This window comes from Lissotriton vulgaris, chromosome 2_1, assembly GCF_964263255.1.
Source record: "Lissotriton vulgaris chromosome 2_1, aLisVul1.2, whole genome shotgun sequence".
NCBI lineage: Eukaryota > Metazoa > Chordata > Amphibia > Caudata > Salamandridae > Lissotriton > Lissotriton vulgaris.
This window is the reverse complement of record NC_141687.1, coordinates 1,748,907,891-1,748,929,446: the sequence shown is the minus strand read 5'-3', so window position 1 is coordinate 1,748,929,446 and position 21,556 is coordinate 1,748,907,891. Positions and strand designations below refer to the sequence as shown.

At 45.6% G+C, this 21,556-nt stretch overlaps 1 protein-coding gene across 2 annotated transcripts in view; it reads right to left on the bottom strand.

The window, feature by feature from the left end:
* The window catches only part of GATD1 (glutamine amidotransferase class 1 domain containing 1), a 129,782-nt gene that overhangs the window by 36,707 nt on the left and 71,519 nt on the right, over positions 1–21,556 (bottom strand). For both annotated transcript variants that reach the window (XM_086957764.1, XM_086957765.1), the window contains exons 3-4: positions 20,368–20,473; positions 15,133–15,240 (exon numbers count right to left, since the gene is read on the bottom strand). In XM_086957764.1, the coding sequence (XP_086813890.1) occupies positions 15,133–15,240; positions 20,368–20,473 (214 nt within the window). The remainder of the gene's footprint in view (positions 1–15,132; positions 15,241–20,367; positions 20,474–21,556) is intronic.

Here is a 21,556-nt window from a genome sequence, read left to right as displayed (position 1 = left end):
TCTTTTCTTTTTGCTTCTTGGTCCCCCATCACTTAAATGAGGCCAATTATTCTCGTTGATACATCAAATGATGTCAACAAAGCCACATTCCTCGTCTTTTTCACAGAAGCCCACAGAAAACATGCTACAGAAAAGGAGACAAAAGGGTCGGAGAGTGCCTTTAAAAAACACAATGCAACCCTGTGTGAAGTTCTAGCACCTTTAAAGTGGTAGGATAAAATCTTTCCTTTCAGTGTGGTGGAACTTGCAGAATAGTACTATGTGTAGATCCGTTTGGGGCAAGTGGTTGTCACACAGACAAGGGGGCAAATGTGAGTGTTTAAACTTTCTTACTGGAAGAGCTAGCCTCAGAGGGATGTTATTCAGGCAAAGCGCAGCAAAATGAATCTATGGTGAGCGAGAATGATAGTCGGAGGGTATGAAAGTCCATCCCCTGCTCTTGGCGGAATAAGATCATATGCAATTATCGCCTTTTGTTGACGATACTTTTTCCTCCGGAGAAAATTAGCCCTCTGAAGATACATCTCTGTAATTTGCCACTTCGGTACCTTCCTACACAGTGAGGGGTCTCTAAATAAGTGACTCTGCCCATTTGCAGTCAGTTCGGCCTCTACAGATCTGAGCCAGCCAATCCTGTTGTAGTGTTCCAATTTCATGCAGCTGGCAATTATGCATTGCGTAAAATGGACAGTGGACCTCTGCCAAATCGAAAGCTGCAACAGGATTGGGGCCAGTCTGATAGTATCAAGCAAGTGGGGCAATCCCAATTTGAGGTGTAAAATATAGTTTGAAATGGAATGGGGTGAAGAGATCCAGTTTAAAAAAAAGGTATCTTCCATGCTCTGGAGCTGATCTGAGTTTGCCAACCCCCAAACTCCCACCCCAAAGTTTGCCGCTGCCTTTGTTTTAGCTCTGTAAATATTTTTTATCGTGTCCAGAGGGCTGGCTCCCAACTTCCTTGTAAAGCCCTTAATAGCCTGAAGGCTCCTTTCCATGCCTTACGGCCACCAGATTTTTCCAGGAGGGGTTCTTAACAAGCAAGTCCCCTAAATATGGAAAGGAGTCTACCACTTCGATTTTCTTTGAGGCCAGCTGGAAATGGGGGGGATTTCGTTCCTCTCCTGGCTCCCACTATGATGACAAATGACTTTTTTTCATTTACTCTGAGGTCTAATGAAGCCACGAATAAGTTGTATAATGTTATAAGAGATTGTAAGACCCCCCCTGTCCAAGTGATTAGGACCGCGTTATCAGCATATGCCAGTATTGGAAGGGGGATGTTATCAAATATAGGCAAGTCCAGAGGTGAGCCTGTCACTAAGTTTGTGTAGATCGAAAAAAGAAACAGGGCGAAGACACAAACAACCCTGTCTGAACCCCCTCTCGATCTTAAATGAACGTGTACATTCCTCATTTGCGCCATACCGACGCAGGCAGTAGCATTGGCGTATAGCTGGCGAATAAAGCAGATTATCCGGGGATCGACCCCCATCCCCTCCAGCATTGGCCACAACTTCTGATGGGAGACACAATCAAAGGCCGCCGACAGGTCCTTAAAAGTCATGTAGATTCTCCCCTCCTTCACTTTGGTATATTTTTCTATACAGAGTGACACATTTAGGCATTGGTCCACTGTCCCCTTTCCCTTCTGGAATCCATATTGAGCCTGCATCAGTGTATTATTTTCTTCAGCCCAGTCCTACAATCTGGTTAATAAGAGCCGGCCCATGAGCTTCACAGAATTATCATGAAGGGAAATTGGAGGGTAATTCTTAGGAATGCCCCTATCCCCTTTCTTATAAATAGGGACAATTACACTCTTCTTCCAATATGGTGGAGGACCCTCTGTTGTTATACTATTAAAACATTTGTTAGTAAGGGGACCCACATATCATAGTTCTGCTGGAAGAGATCGATCAGGACCCCATCTGGGCCCGGGGAATTTCCTGGTGCGCAGGACTCCAATCCTCTTCTAACTTCTGTTAGCAAGAATCTCAGGCTACCGTGTGGCGATGAGGGTGGCTCAGTGGATGTAAGGGCAGGAAAAGTGCTAAGGCCAAAAATGCTTTCAAAGTATCTCATCCATGCACCCTCATCTACATGCAAGTCCAGGGAAGAATCCTTGGAGTATTTAAAATAAGGGGCATGTATGAACCCGAGATAGCAGCTTGATCTAGATCGTTCCAAGCCTGCTCTCTAATATCCTTCTCTCTTCTTTTTTTGGCATGGTTACAATTACTAAGTAGTAGTTTTATCTCTACTGGATCTCTGTGATGGGCTTTTTTGGCCTTGATAAGGGCACTCCTTGCTATGAAACATGCATGGTCGAACCATCCTTTGGTTCGATTAAGATTTACTGGCTTGATGCGAGTAAGCGCCAGTTTTAGTTTCATTAGGAGTACTGTGAACTGGATAACTAAAATGGAGGGAGAAGTCCCCTCCGCCAAGCAGTGTATAATGTCTTCCCTTGCTTGAGCTATTACTTCATGGCCTAGGTTCAACTTCTCAACCTGTGTCCACTTTAACTGGTAGCCGTTTTTCCTATTTAACACTATGTTATCTGCAGCCTGTTGGTGTTTTTTCCCTTAACAGGGAAAATTCAGAGAGATGAATAAAATGGCATGGTTACTATAACATGTAACAGGTTGTCTTAGTGGTCCACTTTTCCGCTTATTATAGAGGAGACTAAGATAAAGTCAATTGTTGAATCCTGTCTACCCCTCTTGAATGTTTTGCATATGTGTCCTGCTTTTGTGTTATTAGTTATTCCCAGATTGCTTGAATATAGGATTTATTCAGGCTATCACCATATTAGTTATGTGAGAAATGTATAAGATGGTTGCCTTGGGAGTCAACTAAGCCACACACCTTAGATTCATTATGTTTACAGAGGTGAATAATAAAGTCCCCCACCCAAATGATGGGGGGGGGGGGGGGTGCACCTTTTTTTTTTAGGTAACTTAATTTTTCCTAGCTCCCTGTTTACATATTCTACCACTTTCTTCATATTACTCCTGAATTCATTATTATAGAAGTTGATTAGAATCCAGGAACCTTCGTTCCTGGGCTCAAGATGGAAAAGCTGCAAATGTATGTTTGGGGAGCCAACCTGCCTTACCTGTAGAGAGATGGTGTTCGAGATCAAGGTTAATAGACCCCCCTTCGCTCTGCCTGACATTGAGGGCACTGCTGGAGTGTGAAAAGTGCAAAAACCAGGAAAGAAAACAGGAGCCCATTTTTCCTGGAAGCAGACGATCTCCAAGGATTGCCATAAATTATACCATTGTTCGTTACCTGCCTTCAAGGCAATACCAGCCACATTCCAGGATGCAAGGGTAAGCCTATTTTTATCCACTACACCCTGCGGGGAAGGAGACATGGGTGTTACATATGCTCCATGTGGTGATTTAGCTGTTGTATATATTCTACCAATGGGCAATATTCTACCAATGGGCAATGGTAGTCAATCACATGATTCCAGATGAGAGAGGGGAGAAAATCTAATTTGTAACCTTACCCCCTGTGGGATAATCGGGTCCCCCACAAGCCTTGTGAATAGAGGACCTGGCCTTAGCCTACCACTCTTTTCCTCTCCAGAAATTAAAGCCTGATTATAAAAATGCTCCAATGGTAAAGGAATAATTTGGGTGCTTGTAGGTGGGGACTTATAGAGGTTGTCCAGGAGGAGATGACCCACATGCGCGTTATTAAAATTGATCACAACTCAATTCCCGGCGCTGGAACTTGTATAATTGGAGCCTCCCGTTGAGCATTTGCATGTCCGCTAGAATCAGGATGCGGCCCACAAACCTGCATGGCAGGACTAGTGGTATTACCCGGCATTGAGGGATTTGTCAAGGTTCGGGGCTTGCTATGATGTACTAAAATTGGGTCTGCGGGTATACACAAATGTTGCACTTGGGGGGGCTCACTCAGAGACCGGGCGGGTATGTTGTGTGTTTCTAAACCGACCAGTTGTTGTTCAATCTGTGTTAGCTTGGTCAGACCAACAGTATCGTATCATAAACCTTTTGCTTACTTCTACCCATAATTCCTCAGTAAATGGGCCTTGTAAGGGTAGTGTTTTTCAAGTTTGAGTGGCTACTGATGTAATATGACTCAGTGTGGAGGCTTTAAGATGTGTACCCCTAGGTTTGGGGGTGCGAATAGGTTTAGCTTGCTTGGCTTGGTAATCGCACCAGCCCTACATTGCTTTGCAGGGGGATCATTAATAGGATAACTTGATGAAGTGGTGGGAGCTGAGGAGTCTAAATCCCTTCCAATTATGTCGAACAGGCCAATAGTTACCAGTGACGATTCCTGTTGCCCCGTGGAATGTCACCCGATATTATCAATTGGGGGGAATAGACTTTTAGTGGGACCTCCTCCGTTCTCCGTGCAGGAGACCCCAAGGGAAGAAGAAGTAGTTCCATTGACAGGCGTCTCTGCGTCAGTTCAATTTTGTGGGTGAGAACACTAGCTGATCTAGACAAAAATGCATCCTGCATTGCTACAGACCCACCACCCGTTCTTTCCGTAGGACCATTACGCTTTCTCATAATGATGATTCGAAAACTAATCAACAGCGGAGAGCAATACCTTTCGTCAGATGCAAGATGTTAGATGGGTGGCCCAGCCCAGCCTCCTCCGGGTGTGGACGGGCCTGCCCTTGGCTCGGGCTCGGCCCGGGCGCACCACTGCTGGCATTTTATGAGCGTCCACACGCAAGGCTCTGCGGGAGGCGATGCACAAGGAGCCCCCAAGCGAAAAGAAAGCGTGGCTACCATGACATGACATAAGAAAACAAGTTACTTACCTGTAACTTTGGTTCCCCAGTATTGGTAACTTTCATAGATTCCCATGCTTTGTATCATTCCCCGTCGTCGGAGTGGGAGCCTCAGTAAATAGAAAATACCATAGCAGTAGGTACAAAAGAGAAACCTAGGCCTAGACCTCATCTCATTTTGTAGCCTATCAGCCTCTTTTTGTAAAACAGACCAAAAAAGTTGCAACAACCAATCAGAACAGCCTCACCCCATTGAACCTTCCTGAGAGAGCCTCAGAGCCTCAGATTTTCGTAGCTGTTGTGTAACAGTAACTACATACGTAAAAGGCTGAGCTTTTCCCAGGGGAGGAGGGTGGGCGCATGGGAATCTATGAAAATTACCAATACTGGGGAACCAAAGTTACAGGTAAGTAACTTGTTTTCTTACCCCAGTACTGGAACTTTCATAGATTCCCATGCTTTGTATCAGAGTAGCTAGCAGTAAGCAATAACAGCACATTTTGTTACCTGAATATCAATACATCTTATCACACTTGTTATCATAGGAAACAAACATAACCTTACACCATAGAAAGGAATACAGCATGTGATACAAAATGTGCAAAATAGGAAGGAGGGATTGTAGGAAAAGCTCACCTCTCATTGAAAAAGATTTCTCAGGACAGCCTGACCAACTGCAGCTTCACTTCCCATAGAAGAGTCCAAGCAGTAATGCTTTGTGAGTACGGAGTACTGAGTACTGCTCCACGTAGCTGCTCTACAAATGTCCCTTGATCGGGACTCCTGCGAAAAGGGCCACAGATGATGAGACTGATCTCGTCGAAGGAGCCCGAACACGTCTTTTCAGCGGTTTGCCCGCTTCTTGGTGACAAAAGTGAATTGCATTGGAAATCCAATGAGAGATGCCTTGTTTTGAAAGCGGAAACCCCTTTCGCGGAGCACTGTAGGAAATAAAAAGTTGGAATGATTTCCTGTAGCTTTTTGTGCGTTCCAGATAAAATTTCAAACATCTCTGGACATCAAAGGAATGTAACGACCTTTCTGCTGGAGAAGTTGGTTGACGGAAAAAAGATTTAAGAACCACCGGTTCATTCAAATGGAAATCCGTCGGGACCTTTGGAATTAATTTTGGATTTGTTCTAAGGATTAGAATGTCTTTCTTGAACTGCATAAAAGGTTCCACAATAGTGAGGGCTTGGAGCTAACATATCCTTCTAGCCGATGTTAAGGCTAAAAGAAGAGCCAGCTTCCATGAAAGAAATTTAGGATCCACTTTGTGAATCGGCTCAAATGGGGTTCTCATGAGATGAGACAGAACTAAGTTAAGCTGCCAGACTGGAGGCGGCGGCCGGACTGGAGGAAAAACTCTGAAGAGTCCTTTGAGAAATTGTTTGATAATTCTCGCCGACCAAAGAGAAGGACCTGAGGATGTCCGCCTGAATCTAGAGATAGCCGCCAGATGTACTTTGACAGAGGAATGAGCCAGACCTGATTTGGCCAAAGAAAGAATGTAAGGTAAGATCTGATGCGGAGCTGAAGTATAGGGATGGAGATTTTGCCGATGGCACCAGAGACAGAACCTTTTCCATTTCGCCCGGGAAGTCTTATTCGTACTTGGAGCACGAGCCAGAGACAGGATTTCTTTACACTCCTTAGTAAGGTTCAAATCCTGGAATTCTCTGTGCTCAAGAGCCACGCTGTCAATTGGAGTGAGCGCGGGTCTGGATGTAGCACCTGACCCTGAGACATTGTCAACAGAGACTGTATGGGCCGCAGGTGAATTGGCTGATCTTGAGAGAGTAGGAGAAGCTCCGTGAACCAGAACTGCCGGGGCCATGCTGGTGCGATCAAAATCATTTTGCATGGTTCCGCCTTGAGTTTCCTGATCAGTCTCGGAATTAGGGGTATCGGAGGAAGGGCGTAAACAAATGCGCCGGACCAGGCTATCGAAAGAGCATTCCCCAATTACCCCTGATGGTGATCCCTGCTTGCGTAGAATTGGCATTTCTTGTTTTCTGGTGATGCAAACAGGTCTATGGTCGGAGTACACCCAACCAAGAATACCTCCTCGAGGATGTCCTGATCCAATTCCCACTCGTGACTGATTGACTTTTGATGACTCAATGCATCTGCTGTTGTATTGAGTGAACCTGCAAGGTGTTCTGCTGTAAGAAAAATCTTGTGAATAATCGCCCAGCTCCAAATTTCGTGAGCTTCTTTTGAAAGACTCCGGGATCTTGTCCCGCCTTGTTTGTTTATATAGTGAATGGCCGTCGCATTCTCTGTGAGAACCAGCACTGTGCGATTTTTAATTCTCTGAAGGAATGCTTGTAAAGATAAGTGAATTGCCCTGAGTTCTAGCAGATTGATGTGGAAGTTGAGCTGTTCGGGCTCCCAATGACCTCTCACGTGTAATTCCTGCAACACTGCTCCACAGCCTTCCAGTGAGGCGTCTGTGGTCAGAACCAAGGGAGATGGAGAAAGCTTGAAAGGTAAACCCTTTGAGATATTGTCTTTTATCGTCCACCAGGTGCTTGCTTTTCTCATTACCAGTGTCACTGTTATCCTGTCCTCGAAAGAGCCTTTCGCCTGGCACCATTGCTTGTCCAGTTGCTCTTGTAATGGACGCATTCGAAGCCTGCAGTGTGGAGTTAATGGTATGCAAGATGCGATCGATCCTAGCAGGGACTTGTAGAAACGGACTGATAGAGATTTCCTCTTTTGTAAGTGGCGAGCTGATATAATAAGTCTGTTCTGTCGCTCCTCTGAAGGGAAAACTTTGCAGTGATTCGTGTCCAGAATTGAACCCAGAAATCTGCCCGACCTGGAAGGGAGAAGGACCGACTTGGACTTGTTGAGTTGAAGACCCAGTTGGTTGAAAAGTTGAATGCAGCTTTTGACTGCCTTGGAAGCTGCCTGAAATGATTGTGCTTTGATCAACCAATCGTCTAGGTAGGGAAAGACCTCTAGTGATTGTTTTCTGAGAAACGTTGCTAATGGGGTAAGAACTTTGGAAATATCCGTGGTGCGGATCTGAGACCAAAAGGAAGCACCTTGAATTGAAAATGGCTCTTGGCTACTGTGAAGCGTAGGTATTGCCTGTGAGCTGAATGGATCGTAACATGGAAGTACGCATCCTCTAGGTCCAGAGTTGCCATGTAGTCCCTGGATTTAGAAGACGTAGAATGTCCTGAAGGGTGACCATCCTGAATGACAGCTTTATGAGATAGGTGTTGAGCTCCCTTAGATCTAATATTGGACGCCACTTCTCCTCCGTCTTGCGAACCAGAAAGAACCTGGAGTAAAAACCTTTCCCTATTTGAGAGTGAGGTACAGGTTCTATCGCCCCCTTGATGAATAACTGGTGGGCTTCGAGACGTAGAAGTCGCAGATGTTTTGCCTCAGTGGCGCGAGGAGCTCTGGAAGGAGGAAGCTGTTGAAATTCCAACGTGTGGCCAAACCGAATGATATTCAGGACCCACTGGCCTGGTGTAATGATCCTCCAGCTGCACAGACAATGAGAAATCCTGCCCCCCACTGATGTTACCGGAGGGGAAGGAACAGTAGAAAGAGCCAGAAGGCTACTATTGCCTCTTAGATGAATCTCTGCCCTGGCGACCTTGACGGCCTCTTGCTGGCTGCCGAGAGAAAGAAGCAGATTGGCCCTGCCTTTGAGAGTACTGAGGCCTGTAGGATTGAGAGGATTGGGAATACGAGGAATAACGTTGTTGGTATCCTCCTCTATTGGAATAACCTTTGCCTTTAGCTCCTCGGAACAGCACCGTACGATATTGAAGAGTGCCTAAGGATCTAGCTGTTTCTGTGTCCTTCTTAATATCCTGCAAGGCATCATCTATGTGCTTTCCGAAAAGCATATCACCATCAAAAGGCAAATCCAATATTTTGTTTTGCACTTCAGGGCGAAACCAGGTAGTCCGAAGCCAGCCCTGTCTTCTGAGGACAGCCAAACCTGCTAAAGCTCCAAAAGCAGTTGTGGCGATGTCCATGGCGCAGTCAATTATTTCCACAGAAGATCGCTCCCCTTCTTCTAAGATCTTCCTTGCATCTGCCTTAGCACTCTCCGGTAACTGGTCTATAAACGGAGACATATCGCACCACATTTGGCGATCATATCGTCCTAAAATTGCAAGTGCAATGGAGGCATGAACCAGGAGGCTTGACATTGACGAGAATCTTTTGCCGACATTGTCCAGGCGTCGACCCGCTTTATCCGGTGGAGAAGCCAGAGGAGCCGAAGGGTTCTTAGACTTCCTTTGCGCCGCCTGGGAGATTACAGAGTACGACTTTGGTTGGCCAATCAGGCATGCAGGACTATCATCAGGGGCCCTGTATATCTTCTCCAGCTGCGGTAGGACCGGAATGACGGTTGCTGGAGACTGCATGACCTTCACTCCCTCAGCAGTCTGATTGCACCGTTGTAACTGGCAGGCCAAATCGTTTTGAAGCCCTTTCCATGAGGTTATGGAAACCACCAATGTCATCTGGTGGTGAATCTACCGGATCCGGTGAAGGTGAAGGTGGATACGGGATGATGAACCCGTTCCATTCTCTATTCGAACCCAGGACCTCTGTGACATCACCTCCATCATCTCAGGAATCGTCGTCATTATTGTCCCCATACACTTGCCCTGATGTTATTCCCTGCCGAACATCCGCAGGTTCTTGATCTCTTGGCTGAACTTCAGCTGAAGTGGACGGTGGCAACGGTGGAGGGGGTGTCTGACTGGTTTCAGGAGTTTGGGAAGGAAACCTTCTCCTGTAGTCCATTAACATCATTTGATCATTTGTAGGTCAGTTATCAGAGAAGAGGGCATCGAAACAATACCCTGTTGAGATTGCTCTGGAATCCTTTATCTGGGAGGAGGCTGACGCACTTTTTCATAGTAGCCCTCAGAATCAGAATCTTGATACTTTACGTGGCGCTGCGATGGACTGTAAGTATCTCCATAAGGTCCATTATCTTGATCATCATCCTCCTCTGAAGACTCCTCCTCTAAAAGCAAGGCAGGAGGCAAGGTGTTATTTGGCGTTTTCGTATCGAAATTCTCACTTTGTTCCACAGTCGACGGAGTCACCGTCGACGGGGTCGTCGTCGACGGGGTCGTCGTCGACGACGATGGGGTAGTCGTCGACAAAAGCGTCGCAGACGGAGTCAAAACCATCGTTGACGGAGGTGAAATCGTCAGCAGCATTGTCGTTGAGCTCGTCGTCAGAATCAAGGCAGACGTCATCATTGCCATCGTTGTCGTCGACGTGGTCTTCGTCGACACCACCGTCGGCGTCATCCTAGTCGACGTCAAGGATATCAATCTCGTCGACGATGAAGAGAGAGATGGTCCAGTCGTCGAGGCTGTCATCGTCGACAAGGCAGAAACAGGAGATTGAAGGATTTTCGCCGTTGTCGTCGACGACCTGAAGATGTCACTGTCCACGACCGGGATTTCTTGTCAGACTTCGAAACCTGAGGTAGGGAACTAGGTTTTTTAAAACCTTTTTGTTTCCCAGTAGGTGGAGAGATAACAGAAGGCCCCTGTGACCCCTTCTGAGAAGATACCACCTCAGAAACCAATCCCACTTTCTCCTTTGCACCTCGGTGAGGAGATTTTCGGGGACTAGACCTACCAGAGGTCTTTTGAGAGGTCGTAGAAGGAGGCTCAGTAGATGTTGAAGTTGAACACCTAACCCTCTTTTTAGATCTTCTTGAAGAGGAAGCCGAAGAAGAATCTTCACTGTCACTGGAAATGACCTCCTTTCTAGACTTCATCTTTTGCAGCCATGTTAGAAGTCTTCCTTCTCTGTCCCTCAATGTTTTAGTAGAGAAGGTCCTGCAGATCTTACAGTCTGTAGCCTTGTGGTCCGGGTACAAGCAAAAAATACAATCTGTATGCTTGTCATCCACATACAGACGCTTCTTTGAAGAGGTAGCACAAGCCTTGAACAAGGTTTTCTTCTCTTTATCCGACATCTTTGTTGAAGAATAAGGTTGTTTTTTGATACTGTAGAAAGAAAACTGAGCAGAGCTCAGAGGAGACTCCCTTAGCACAACGTGCGGTAGAAAATCTGAGGCTCTGAGGCTCTCTCAGGAAGGTTCTATGGGGTGAGGCTGTTCTGATTGGTTGTTGCAACTTTTTTGGTCTCTTTTACAAAAAGAGGCTGATAGGCTACAAAATGAAATGAGGCCTAGGCCTAGGTTTCTCTTTTGTACCTATTGCTATGGTATTTTCTATTTACCGAGGAAGTGGTGCCAATTGGCTTGTATATATATTTGGGGTTACATAAACGGGGGTGGGAGGGCTCTATTTTCCACATCTGATATTTTAAAAGTTAAAAAAAGTTATAGTGAAACTGGAAATAGTAGCAACCTCTGGGCATTTCCAGAAAATGAAATCCTGATGTGCTGCCAGCTATCTAGGGGCAAGTGGGAAACAGCAAAGTGATGACCAGATGAGGACTGACTGGAAGGATTTCTGGGAACTCAAAACTCAGAAACGTTCTCAGTCTATTATCAGTGGTTAGTGACCATTCCTCTAGGATCTTCCTCAAAGTCTTGCAAAGGGAGGGCCATATAACCAGTCGTACAGTATCAATGAGGTCATGCTAGATACAATACTATTCAATAGAAAAGGTACACAAACCAGTTTCTCCTTAAACAAAAATTAGCAAAGCCAAGAGGTCTCGCTTGTGTTTGTATGTCGGGTAGAGGTGGTGAATGGAATGACTGGTTGGGAGGCGAACGGGTTCGGGTGGTTGAAGGGAGGGGGCAGTGGGGGTGAAAGTTAGGGCGAGGGGTGTAGGATGGGTGGGCGGCACCGGAAACGGGACGGGCGGGGAGGCGGGAGTTGAAACAGGGATGTGGCGGGAGCTGAAATGGGGATTGGGTGGGTGGGCCAGTTGCTGAAACGGGGATGGGGCGGGAGCTGAAACAGGGATGGGGCGGGTGGGTGGGAGCTGAAACGGGGATGTTTTGCTGAAACGGGGATGGGGCGGGTGGGTTGGAGCTGAAACAGGGATGGGGCAATGGGTTGGAGCTGAAACAGGGATGAGGCGGGTGGGTTGGAGCTGAAACAGGGATGGGGCAGGTGGGTGGGAGCTGAAACGGGGATGGGGCAGGCATGTGGGTGGGTGCTGAAATGGGGACGGGCGGGGGCTGAAACAGGGACGGGCGGGGGCTGAAACAGGGACGAGGCTGGTGGGCGGGGGCTGAAACAGGGACGAGGCAGGTGGGCAGGAGCTGAAACGGGGACGGGCAGGATGCTGAAACAGGGACGTAGGTCGGGTGGGTGGGCGTAAGGCGAAACCCGGGGTGGGATGGGCGGCAGCTGAAATGGGGACATTCCTGAAACAGGGAAGGTGCGGGAGCTGAAACGAAGATGGAAGGGTGGGAGCTGAAACTGGGCGTATAGGCACATTGCTGAAACAGGTCGGCTGGGTGGTCAGGAGATGAAACTGGGACAGGGAGGGCGGGAGCTGAACCAGAGATGGGCAGGGTGGGCAGGAGCTGAAACGGAGACAAGGAGGGTGCTGAAATGGGGACGGGGTGGGCAGGAGCTGAAACAGGTAGGGGTAAGGTGGGTGAGAGAAACAGGGACAGGGCAGGTGGGCGGCAGCTGAAACAGGGGCAGGGGTTCGGGTGGTTGAAGGGAGGGGGCGGTGGGGAAACAGGGATGGGGCGGGAGCTGAAACGGCAATGGGGCGGGAGCTGAAACGGGGATGGGGCGGGAGCTGAAACGGGGATGGGGCGGGAGCTGAAAGAGGGATGGGGCGGGAGCTGAAACAGGGATGGGGCGGGAGGGTGGGAGCTGAAACAGGGATGGGGCGGGAGGGTGGGAGCTGAAACAGGGATGGGGCGGGAGGGTGGGAGCAGAAACAGGGACAGGGCGCGTGGGCGGTAGTTGAAACAGGGACGAGTGCTGAAACCGGGACGGGCCACATGGACAGGAGCTGAAACAGGGATGGGGAGGGTGGGCCGTTGCTGGGAGATGAAACTGGGACGGGCGGGTGGGCAGGAGCTGCAACGGGGCAGGGCATTTGGGCAGGAACTAAAACGGCAACGGGCAGGTGGGCGGCAGCTGAAACAGGGACAGGAAAGCTGAGTGCCAGCTGAAACGGGGTGGGAGCTGAAACGGGGATAGTGCGGATGGGTGATAGATAAAACGGGGACGGGGCGGGTGGGCGGGGGCTGAGTCGGGGATGGGCCGGAGCTGAAACAAGGAAGGGGGGACCTTGCTGAAACAGGGACAGGGTGGGTGGGCGGATGCTGAAACGGGAACGGGGTAGGTGAGTAGGAGCTGAAACAGGAACATAACTGGTGGGCGGACGCTGAAACAGGGACAGAGCTGGTGCTGAAAGTGGGGCGGGTGGGCAGGAGCTGAAATAGGGATGGGACGGGTGGGTAGTAGCTGAAACAGGGACGAGGCGAGTGGGTGCTATCTGAAACAGGGACAGGGACAGGGCAGGTGGGTGGGAGCTAAAACAGGGAGGGGCGGGTGGGCGGGAGCTGAAACAGGGAGGGGCGGGTGGGCGGGAGCTGAAACAGGGAGGGGCGGGTGGGCGGGAGCTGAAACAGGGACGGGACGAGAGGGCAGGAGCTGAACAGGGACGGGGCAGGTGGGTGGGAGCTGAAACCGGGACGGAGCGGGTGGGCTGGAGCTGAAATCGGGAAGAGGCGGGCAGGTGCTGAAATAGAGGCAGGCAGGTGCTTATAAAGTGACGTGGTGGGTGCTGAAACAGAGATGGGGCGGGTAGGTGGTTCCTGAAACAGGGACATAGCTGAAACAGGTATGATTGCTGCAACAGGGACGATTGCTGCAACAGGGACGATTGCTGCAACAGGGACGATTGCTGCAACAGGGACGGGTGGTTGGAGAGAGCTGAAAAAGGGATGGATGGGCAGGGAGCTGAAACAGGGACATGGCGGGTGGAGGGGAGCTGAAACAGGGACGAGATGGGTATGAAGCTGGTAGGAGGTGAAACAGGGATGGGGCTGGTGGGGGAACCTGAAACAGGGCCGGGGGGCTGGTAGAGGTGGCTGAAAAGGAGACTTGGACAGGCGTGAGAGCCAAAAGCAGCATTGTCAAATTTTGGCAGACCAGTCCTCCCCCTGCATAGTCCGTCTCAGGCAGCGCCGTTCGGCTACACTGAAAAAATTATGCAGGGGTTCTGCCCAAATAACCCTCCAGAACCTGGGCTAGGTACATCACAAGGATGAGAAACTAGAAAAACGGGGGAGTGTAGAGGGATCAATTTAACGAAAAACTTTTTTCACAAGATATATTTAATTACCTTGTAATGTACAATTATTTGTACGCTACACTGAGGCTTGTATTTTCATTGCACTGGTCTACAGTGAGAGCGGCTTCGAAATGTGAAAACCGTCCCCCTTAAGTGAAATCGCCCCCCTGGCTTCCAGCCTTCAGGGGAAACGTCTGATGCCCGATATGGCTAGTCCGGCCCTGGGTCGAGGGAAGCTGAAACAGGGCGGGAGGTGGGGGAGAAGATGAAACAGGGATGGGCTGGTTAAGTTGAAACAGGCATGGGGAAAGCTGAAACAGGGAGAGGCGGTGGGGGTAAGCTGAATCAGGAAGGGGTGGGTAGGGGGCTGAAACAGGGAGGGGGTAGCAGAAGATGTGGCGGGTGGAGGAAGATTAAACAGGAAGGGGTGGGTGGGGGAGCAGGAACAAAGCAAATGAGAGCAACGCTGAAACTAACCAATTGTAAGCTTTGGGTGGGCTGTAAACCCACTGCTTGTAAACAAAATGTCTTAGAAAGACAGCGCATGCACTGTTTAGGCGAAACCTAAAAAGTAGCTACGTCCATAAAGATATAAAACATCTACATTTTATATTCAATTATGCAATAGCAAAACCACCTAAGTCTGTTGTTACTAGTTAGATAAGTGATCATGCACTACTGACTTACTACACTAGGCAGTGTGTGTAAGTTTCGAGCAGTACACCAATAGAAGCAACAACAAAAAAAATACTTGGTACATAATAAACTCAAAACAAGTTTTAACAATATTTGTATTAAGGTTGTATGACGTTACAACGCTTGCCATTACCCCACATGCCGTACAACGCAAATCTTTTCCCCGACTTGCTGTCGGGGTGCCCTGGAAGTTGGAATAGTATAACTTACTATTCCAACTCCAGTGCGAGCAACAGTAGGGAAGGTGTTGGAGTTAAATCCAACACCTTCTACCGCCTGCAACAAGCCATTCGCGTTGTAACGCATGTGTTGTAATGGTTGTTTCCCCTGCATTAGGGGTGATCCATTAAGCCTCTTTCATCTCCTCCTTATAAACAAGATGGAAATGGGTTACTTACTTTTCTCTGTGCTGAAGTGTTGTAGGATGCGTGCAAGACTGCCGCTGTTTGCCAGATCTGACATGGCACCGGGGCAGTTGGGGATCAGCAAAGCATGGTACCGGGCACCTAGTAAGAAAGCAGAAAATGCTTCAAAAGCAGGTCTCTTCCCACAGAGAGCAAGATCTGAACTAGTGAACAGTGAGCTAATAGGGCCTTACACTGAAACTCTATGCAGAAAAAGTTGATAACATTTGTAACCTGGGTCTAATTGCTGCAGCATGCGCAAAGCTGCAAAAAGAAACAACGCCCAATGGCCACACATTAACCTGATATCTGGTAACTGTAGAAGGACAAGCAAGCACATTAAATACACCCTTTTTTTTAGCAGATTTCCATTTGTTCAATACGTCCAGACATACTATTTTACTATTTTACTATGGCACTTCATCATTGCACAATTTCTAGCAAATTATAATTTATCTTCTTGAACAAGGGCCAATAATCCTATTTTCTTATTGTTACAAACAGTTTTTGTTTTTCCTAGTAGTTACAACCAAGAATTCCACAGGTACATATGATGGAATAGTAAAGCATCTCGAAAATCAGAAGGATTACAAGGACTACAATGCAGGTAAGAGTGTAGGACGAAACAGGACAGAAATTAGTCACAGAAACAGACAAGCTCAGCTTTTTCATTTCAGATAAGTAGTAGAATACAATATTTCATTATTCTGTTTCTTACATGGTTTTCAAATCTCATGGTCTGAAAATGACAATGTAGCATTTCAAATGCAAAATATGGTCGGATTATTAGAGAGCCAGTTCATATTATTTTTGAGAGTTGCGTAGAGGGAGTATGGTAGTTCCTTATCCTGCTTATGGGTAGGAACGGGTGAAATTTGTGTAATTTGATTTTGCGGAATTACAAAAAAATTCATGGAAATGACACAAAATTACATGGAATGCAAACCCATTATTTAGCGCTATATTTTACCCTAAATGAGCCCTTATGCCAGTTTTTGTGAGAAAGTATTTCGGTACGTTCTAGCTGTCTGTGTTGCTCCTATACTCCTGCACTATATTTTTACCAGTTGTAATTACACAACTTGAGTAAATGCTGGCATTTGGCGTAACAAGCGAAATTTCCAGAATTACACAAATTACGCCAACATCATTTAAATGTCACTGGGCCTACTTTTGTGGAGTGGCCGAGTCACATTCTTTTTTGGGAGAATTAATTAATATTTTGACTCAATAATAGAACAGGGCATTAGTTAACCACTTGGATGCTAGGCGTTTTCCCGCTGTGTGCTGGAAAATGCCATTTTAGTGGCACCATGACGAGCTCAGCTCGTCATCAGCACACGACCCCCGTGGGTGATGACGAGCTGAGCTCGTCATCAGCATCGAAGGGGTTAAAGACTCTCTGGCTTATGTGTTGCATCTGGCTCTGGGGTTCATGAACCTCAGTGGCAGGAAACACAGGTATTAAGCAGGGAACATGGGCACAGCCTCTGGAAGAGGTAGCCTAAATAAAGGGGTCTGAATATGCAGAGGCATCCTGGGCATCTCCAGGAGCTGTTTACTGTAAACCTCAAACACAGGTCGACAGATGCCATAGCATGAGAAGTATGTGGTGGAGCCCAGTAGCATAGACAGGCAGCTCCAGAAATCATTTGTCTGGCCATTTAGGAGGGCTTGTGCTGATAACACCTCTGTTGTCATTCTGTCAAATATACCTACATTTATCTTAAAGAAAACATTACTAAAATAAATGCAAATAAACGGCAACAAAGTAGAAAGATAATGTTTAGCCATGAACGTTTTTGGGGAAAATAGTTTTATCGAGGAAAATGAACAATTGCCCTTTAAATGCAAATTATACCTGCTCACAGCGTGAGAGGTATGGCAAAATTATGACAAATGTGTAAGGAGCAGATAAAAGGAGGACCCTTCGCTTTTTCATGAAAATGTTGAAAGTGCCATCAAGACAGGGTGACCAGGGAATACATGGACATCAGGGATTAAAGCTGCACAGCCTAATGAGTGCTCACAGTGAACAATCTCAAAGATGAAACGTAGTCACCAAAAAGGATATTTATTTTTAAAGGAGAAAACCTTTTGGGAACCGAAGCATGGAAGCAAGAATCTACATCGTTTCGTGTGTAAGAAAGGCAATATAGAGATAACTGTAATAAAACAATTTAAAACGCATCACTCTTAACATAATAACTAGTGAAATAGATAGTATGCTTGTGGCAATGCACCTATTATTGTGTAAGAGACACCAACGATCTGCCTTTCCTGTACATTGCACAGAGATCTTTCGAACACAGAAGAGAGGTCGCCTGTCAAAGGCATAGAAGGTGTTACAGGGACAACCAAGACATCTATGTGAGCAGCACGGCAACCATAATGGTTGCACCAAACATTTGTTCTAGTACACACAGCTTCTAAACATCATCCAGAACAGCATTCATATCGCCATTGATTGAGCAGGGTTTTTTGTAAATAAAACCTGCTGGGATTAAACCTTCCATGGTGTGAAAATCATTAACAAAGTTTGAGATTAATTGAAAAATGATTAACATATGGTTTGTGAAAAAGAAATAAGAAAGGACCAAGAAAATAATACTGTGCTCAAGTAGGCCACAAATGATTCCTGTACCATGAGCAAATACAGAAAAATGTGTGTATTGTTTATCAATTTAACTAAATGATATTAATTACAGAGAATAATAGTTTTAGATTTTTATGTTTTTATTATACTAATGAAAGATTTAAATGAAAATTACGAAATGGAGATTTTATTTTGAGCAAATAACCGAAAGTGTTTATTTCTCATAGAGAAAACTGCACGTTTTACAAGAAGGCCTCATCACTGATGTTAGGGTTAATTGTGCTTTAAAATGAAAAATGCAGAAAATTAGTTTTATACTTCATAGACGACTATTGTGTTCTTCCTTGTCGATGGCTGCAACGTGTTCAGTGTGTCAGTAGTATTTCCTACCGTCCAAGGAAAAAGGTTTTCTTGTGGAAAACCGAGCTGGAGAAATGTTTCCATGTTTGTTCGAATATGCGTGTGTCTAGGAAGGAGAAGATTTGATTTCCTTTGCTGAAGGACGATAATGACAGCATGAAAATAAAACAATGACGTTTGAAAGGAAAACGCGATTGAAGTGGTGTGACTTAACACCCTATGCTTATTGACAAATAGGAGGAAAGATTTCCTAGATTTTGTTACAAGAAAAGGCCTGAACTGATTAACATTAGGGTATAATTATCAGTGATAGATTCTGCTGCAAAGAGAGAGAGATGCAGTTCTATCTTTGGTATGAGGCATTCGTGTGAGCTTTCGTGGATGATCCTGTCTGCCAGCTGACTCCTTAATTTTTCTCCTCATACCATGTGAGGCTAGCCCCAGCTTTCCATTTCGGCCACAGGGTTAGCATTTCAGCTATTAGCACGCTGTGCTACAGTTTTCTAGGTTTGTATGAAATTCTCTTATTGAAAATGTCCTTTTGTCTCTTACACTTGCCACTCAATTCATGCTCCTTAATTGAGATGTTATTGTGATTACCTGAATTATATTCTTGTGTGGGAATTCAGATTCAATGCTGTATCTTGTTTGACCATTTCATGTCCTTTCACAGAAAATAGGTAAAAAGCAAAGTAATAGTGAAACTGAGTCTGTCGTTATTCATTATTGTAAATGATGAGTTACATAAATAGTAATATATAGAAAAGTGTATACAAATCAATGTAAATATGTTTGATGTGGATCATGAAACGATTAGTTTGAATAAGGCTAAAATGAGTGGCTAACTGTATCTCTAACTACATATTTGTGAATTTGACATGGAGATATAATGTTGATGTAAGTTATAGCGGTTATATATCGTTTTTTCAACTATACCCATACAAGGTTTAATAATAAACGTAAAGTGGTTTTTAAACTACCTCCATGTAACTATGAAATGTAGGAAATTAATTTTGAAATCAGCTTTCTGCGAACAAGAAAGTTTTGTATATACTTATGTTTAGCCACTCTAAGATGGCGATCAAAATTGGACAGTGAGTCCTTTATTCATGTTTATGTATCTAATGCCGATATTTACTTCCGCCTCGCCGACGCCATCTGACACTGACGAAGGATAAGGCTGAAACGCGTCTTGTTACTTTGCGCAAATAAACCCGCGGATGGTTTGATCTAACCTGAGTGCTGGTCCGGTCTTTTTTGACAGTGGAGCGGAGTAAGAAAAGTGTATATATATATGTATATATAAGTATTCTTTCTGTTCTAGGTCCTCATAAGGGGAATATATCATCTAAATCTTTTGTCAAATCCCTGTCAAACTCTCTGATCCATCGGAGGCCCTGACATAATGTGGGCCGAAAGTTAGTTGTATAAATAGATAGAACTATAGCAACGAAATCTATTTTATAGCGCGTGGTATAAATGTTATACGCTCTACTTTGGTTACCAGAAACCTTTTTCCTGCTGTGCCGCGTGCTATCACTATCTTTCAAGTTATGTTCTAGGACCGTGATATCTCATGCATGCTATGGTGTTATGAGTAGGAAAACTACTTTTCCAACGCAATCAAGTAAATATTCCATCACTTTTTCTGCCAATGCATCTGCTAGTAGGTAAGGAGAGGCAGACTGCTGTTGAATGATACTCAGAGCATTAGAGTGAACAGAGTAAGACTGTGCTTGTCGGGCACAATACTTTACAGTCAACTGGGGTAACCACATTAAAAGTGACAGTGCAATTGTTTTTGGTTTACTATTTGGACAAATGAATTCATGATGTAACAAAATGATTTGCCAATAACTGAGAAAATACATTAGCCATCAGTACATATTTTGGCTGCGGGTGTTGGAAAAAGGCATCCATTTCTGATTTGACTTCTAGAACTCTGTTCTGCACAGTTATAGCAAACAACATCTTATAAATACAGATTTCTAGTATTAACTTATAAAATGGAATGACACGCACTGCTCTCTTCTCGGAAATAATCACAGAAAAAATATGCATCGTTACAAGAGCTTTATCTGTTCCAGAGAAGAGTAAGGCTGAACGTCTTTCTTTCCCACAGGTTGCCTTTTAAGGTTTTCAAGCCTCTTATGATTTCACTTTAGGTGGGATATCCCCTTTAAATAGACCAAATGCTACAATGCTATGCTGGCAGTTCACTGTAACCATGAGTGGTAGAGAAGGACAGTCTGCACTGATGACACACTACTCACCGTCAATCGACTCCAGCTTGGCTGGGCTGGCATATGGTTTCAGCTGGAAGTCCTGGATCCAACGCGAGTTGCCCTCATTCACATCCACAAAGTCAATTGGCTTTCCCTACAAAGGATAATAAACACAGAAACACACAGATTTGCTTGACGTCAAACGTTTTCAACTCCAACCAAAGACATTCATACTTAACCAATATAAAGCAAGGCCTGCTGATGAACATTGGGTTAAATGATGCACATCGGCCAAGAGAACTGATAGCCTAGGATAATCTGAGGATTATGAGAGGAAAAGTATGCATGTAGGAAAACCATCTTTTCCACATGAACCCCTAGTTAACTGATAACTACATAGAGGGTGTTTTGGACCTATGTGCAAGTGGACCACTAAACCGCCCATACAGTTTGTGCCTTTTCCCAAACTGTGGTAAGAGTTTTGGCTAAATAACTTACCTATTTGACTGTACTGCAAGCTAACCATAAATTCAAACAGCGTAGGTTGTGTAAAAAGGCTTATCTCCACGTACCATGTGGGGAAAACACTACAAATAAGACTGAAAAGAAGCCATGTTACACTGTAGGCCAGACTTCAGAGCTGAATTGCCAAATGAACCAGATCAAAGCAATGAAGTACCAAATCTGTCATGAGGCGAGTCAGTTCATGGGGTACCTTGCAAATGTGAGGTGTAGCTGCACAATGGTTGTTGGTACAAAAGTCCAAACTTTGGCCTGAAAAAGGACAGAGCCCAGCTGCTTGAATGAGCTGTGTGTATTATACTTTATTGGTATTTGTAGAGCACCTTCTTACCCCTTGACAGGCCCAAAATGTGTTCCCGGTGGTCAAGTAATTAGCTACTCCAATTGGATGATTTATATTATGCTTTGTAATCCTGCCAAAACTGCAAACGGCTCTGATTTGTATTGGGTTCCTGGGTGCACTCCGGAGTGCATGGTAAAAAGTGAGTTAGTTGTAGTTAGACTTCTATGGGAAGTGGTTGGTAAGGCGTGTGAGGTTTGGAGATACAGTGTAGGCACGGTGTGTTTGAACACTGCTGTGCATAAGCGTGGTATGTAGTAATGTAAAACAGCATTATGGGAGTGACTGCAGCTAAAGGAGTGTAAGAGATAGAACTGAGACTTGCATATATAGTCTAGTGTATGTACAGAGTAGGTAATTGTCAGATCTATATAA